General features: G+C 46.7%; 1 protein-coding gene across 1 annotated transcript in view; it reads right to left on the bottom strand.

Annotated features, from left to right (window-relative positions):
* Positions 1–1,623, bottom strand: part of LOC104768521 (pentatricopeptide repeat-containing protein At1g10270-like) — an 11,047-nt gene that overhangs the window by 4,602 nt on the left and 4,822 nt on the right. The window contains exons 2-3 of the mRNA XM_010492531.2: positions 1,192–1,266; positions 23–589 (exon numbers count right to left, since the gene is read on the bottom strand). Coding sequence (XP_010490833.2) covers positions 23–589; positions 1,192–1,266 — 642 coding nt within the window. The remainder of the gene's footprint in view (positions 1–22; positions 590–1,191; positions 1,267–1,623) is intronic.

Raw genomic sequence — 1,623 nt, 5'->3', positions numbered from 1 at the left:
TGCTCAACATTTGTCTCAGTACCCCACCCTTGTTGCTGGCCGGTTGTCTGATTTGCCCACCCTTGTTGCTGCTGGGTAGGAGTTTGATTAGGCCATGATTGCTGACTGGCCCCTGGTTGCTGCTGGTTAGTCCATGATTGCTGATGATGACCAGTGTTTTGATTACCCCACTGTTGCTGCTGGCTCGGCGTCTGATTAGCCCATGGTTGTTGCTGGCCAGGCGCCTGATTAGCCCATGGATGCTGATGACCTGAAGGACTTGACCAACCCTGATGCTGAGACCAAGATTGCTGCTGTTGATATCCCGGTGTCTGGCTCGACCATGATGGTGGCTGTTGCCCTGCCGTCTGATTAGACCATGATTGCTGCTGCTGGTTAACCGAAGTGTTGGACCAAGACGTATTCTGGCCAAGATTAGCCTTGTAAGTTCCTCCTGCTGTTTGACCACCATTGGCCCAACCTGAATTAGGATTCCCCGCCCCTTGGCTCGTCCATGGTGTCCTGTCTCTAGGCTGCTGAGGAGCTGCAGGTGTGGTTCCATACACGGCTGATACACTAGGTGCAGTGTTACCAGATTGCCCTGGGNAGCCTATATAATGGTCTCTATTGATTAATGAGAAGGGAAGCAAGAATTAGGGTTAATACATCTTTCTTAATTCTCAAGCAAAGAAAGGTTCGTAACATTTCTCTCTCGATCGGAGTCATGGCAACGTACTACGGTAAGATCTGATCTCTCTTGCTCCAATTCAATTCAAGTTGATAACAATTTGAAAGAAGTGAGTCGACCCCTAGAACTACTAGCCTTAGAACCAGAAAAAGGTCTGATGGTTACCTAATTATTTCGTTGTCCGTTTTGGCAGATGCTGACACGTGCGTGTTCTGGGACGTCGTTGATTTCCCATTCCCTGAGGATCGCATGTTGGACTCGTTTCGTAGTAAAGTCGAACGAGCGCTTCGGATGGAGGGGTATATTGGTAAACTGAAAATCCAGGCTTATGGTGGTGAAGATGCAGATAGGATGGATTTTCTCTGTGCCAAAATGCAGCTTGTACAAAATGGTGAACAAATTAATTCAAGTCCTCCGATCCTATTTAATATAATTAACACTATTTTATATATATATTCATGTCTCGTAATTTGCATGCATCTCCGTTGATTGATATGATATGCATTTCCCAGCGGCTGAAAAACATGTGAGACTCAGTAGGATGCAACTGGNATCTGGTTTCGGTTCCCTCTCTCCCATCTTAGTCAAGACTTCTGCAGATTCCGNCATGACGAACTAGAACATAACGAGACAAATTAACTTCCTCGTAGTTGCTAAAGACATCCCAGGGAAAGACACGGGTTTTCACAATCTTCTTGAAACTTTGACATCCAGAGGTTACAATGTTTTCCTGGTAGTGCCTGATGACGTCCCTCTGGAACAAGTGCCACGTACTGACACTGCAGCCTTAGTATGGCGTTGGACAAATCTGTTCGATTGTCGCTTTCCTATCCTAGACTATCTTGGTCCGGATACATCAAGTGATGAGGAGGATTCTGAGAAACGTCTGAGGATACGTGATGGTCCGGATTCCTCAGGTGATGAGGGGGGCAAATGGCAGAGGAAAGGTGATGGTG

This window comes from Camelina sativa, chromosome 3 (assembly GCF_000633955.1).
Source record: "Camelina sativa cultivar DH55 chromosome 3, Cs, whole genome shotgun sequence".
NCBI classification, from domain to species: Eukaryota; Viridiplantae; Streptophyta; class Magnoliopsida; order Brassicales; family Brassicaceae; genus Camelina; species Camelina sativa.
This window is presented reverse-complemented; position numbering and strand designations above follow the sequence as displayed.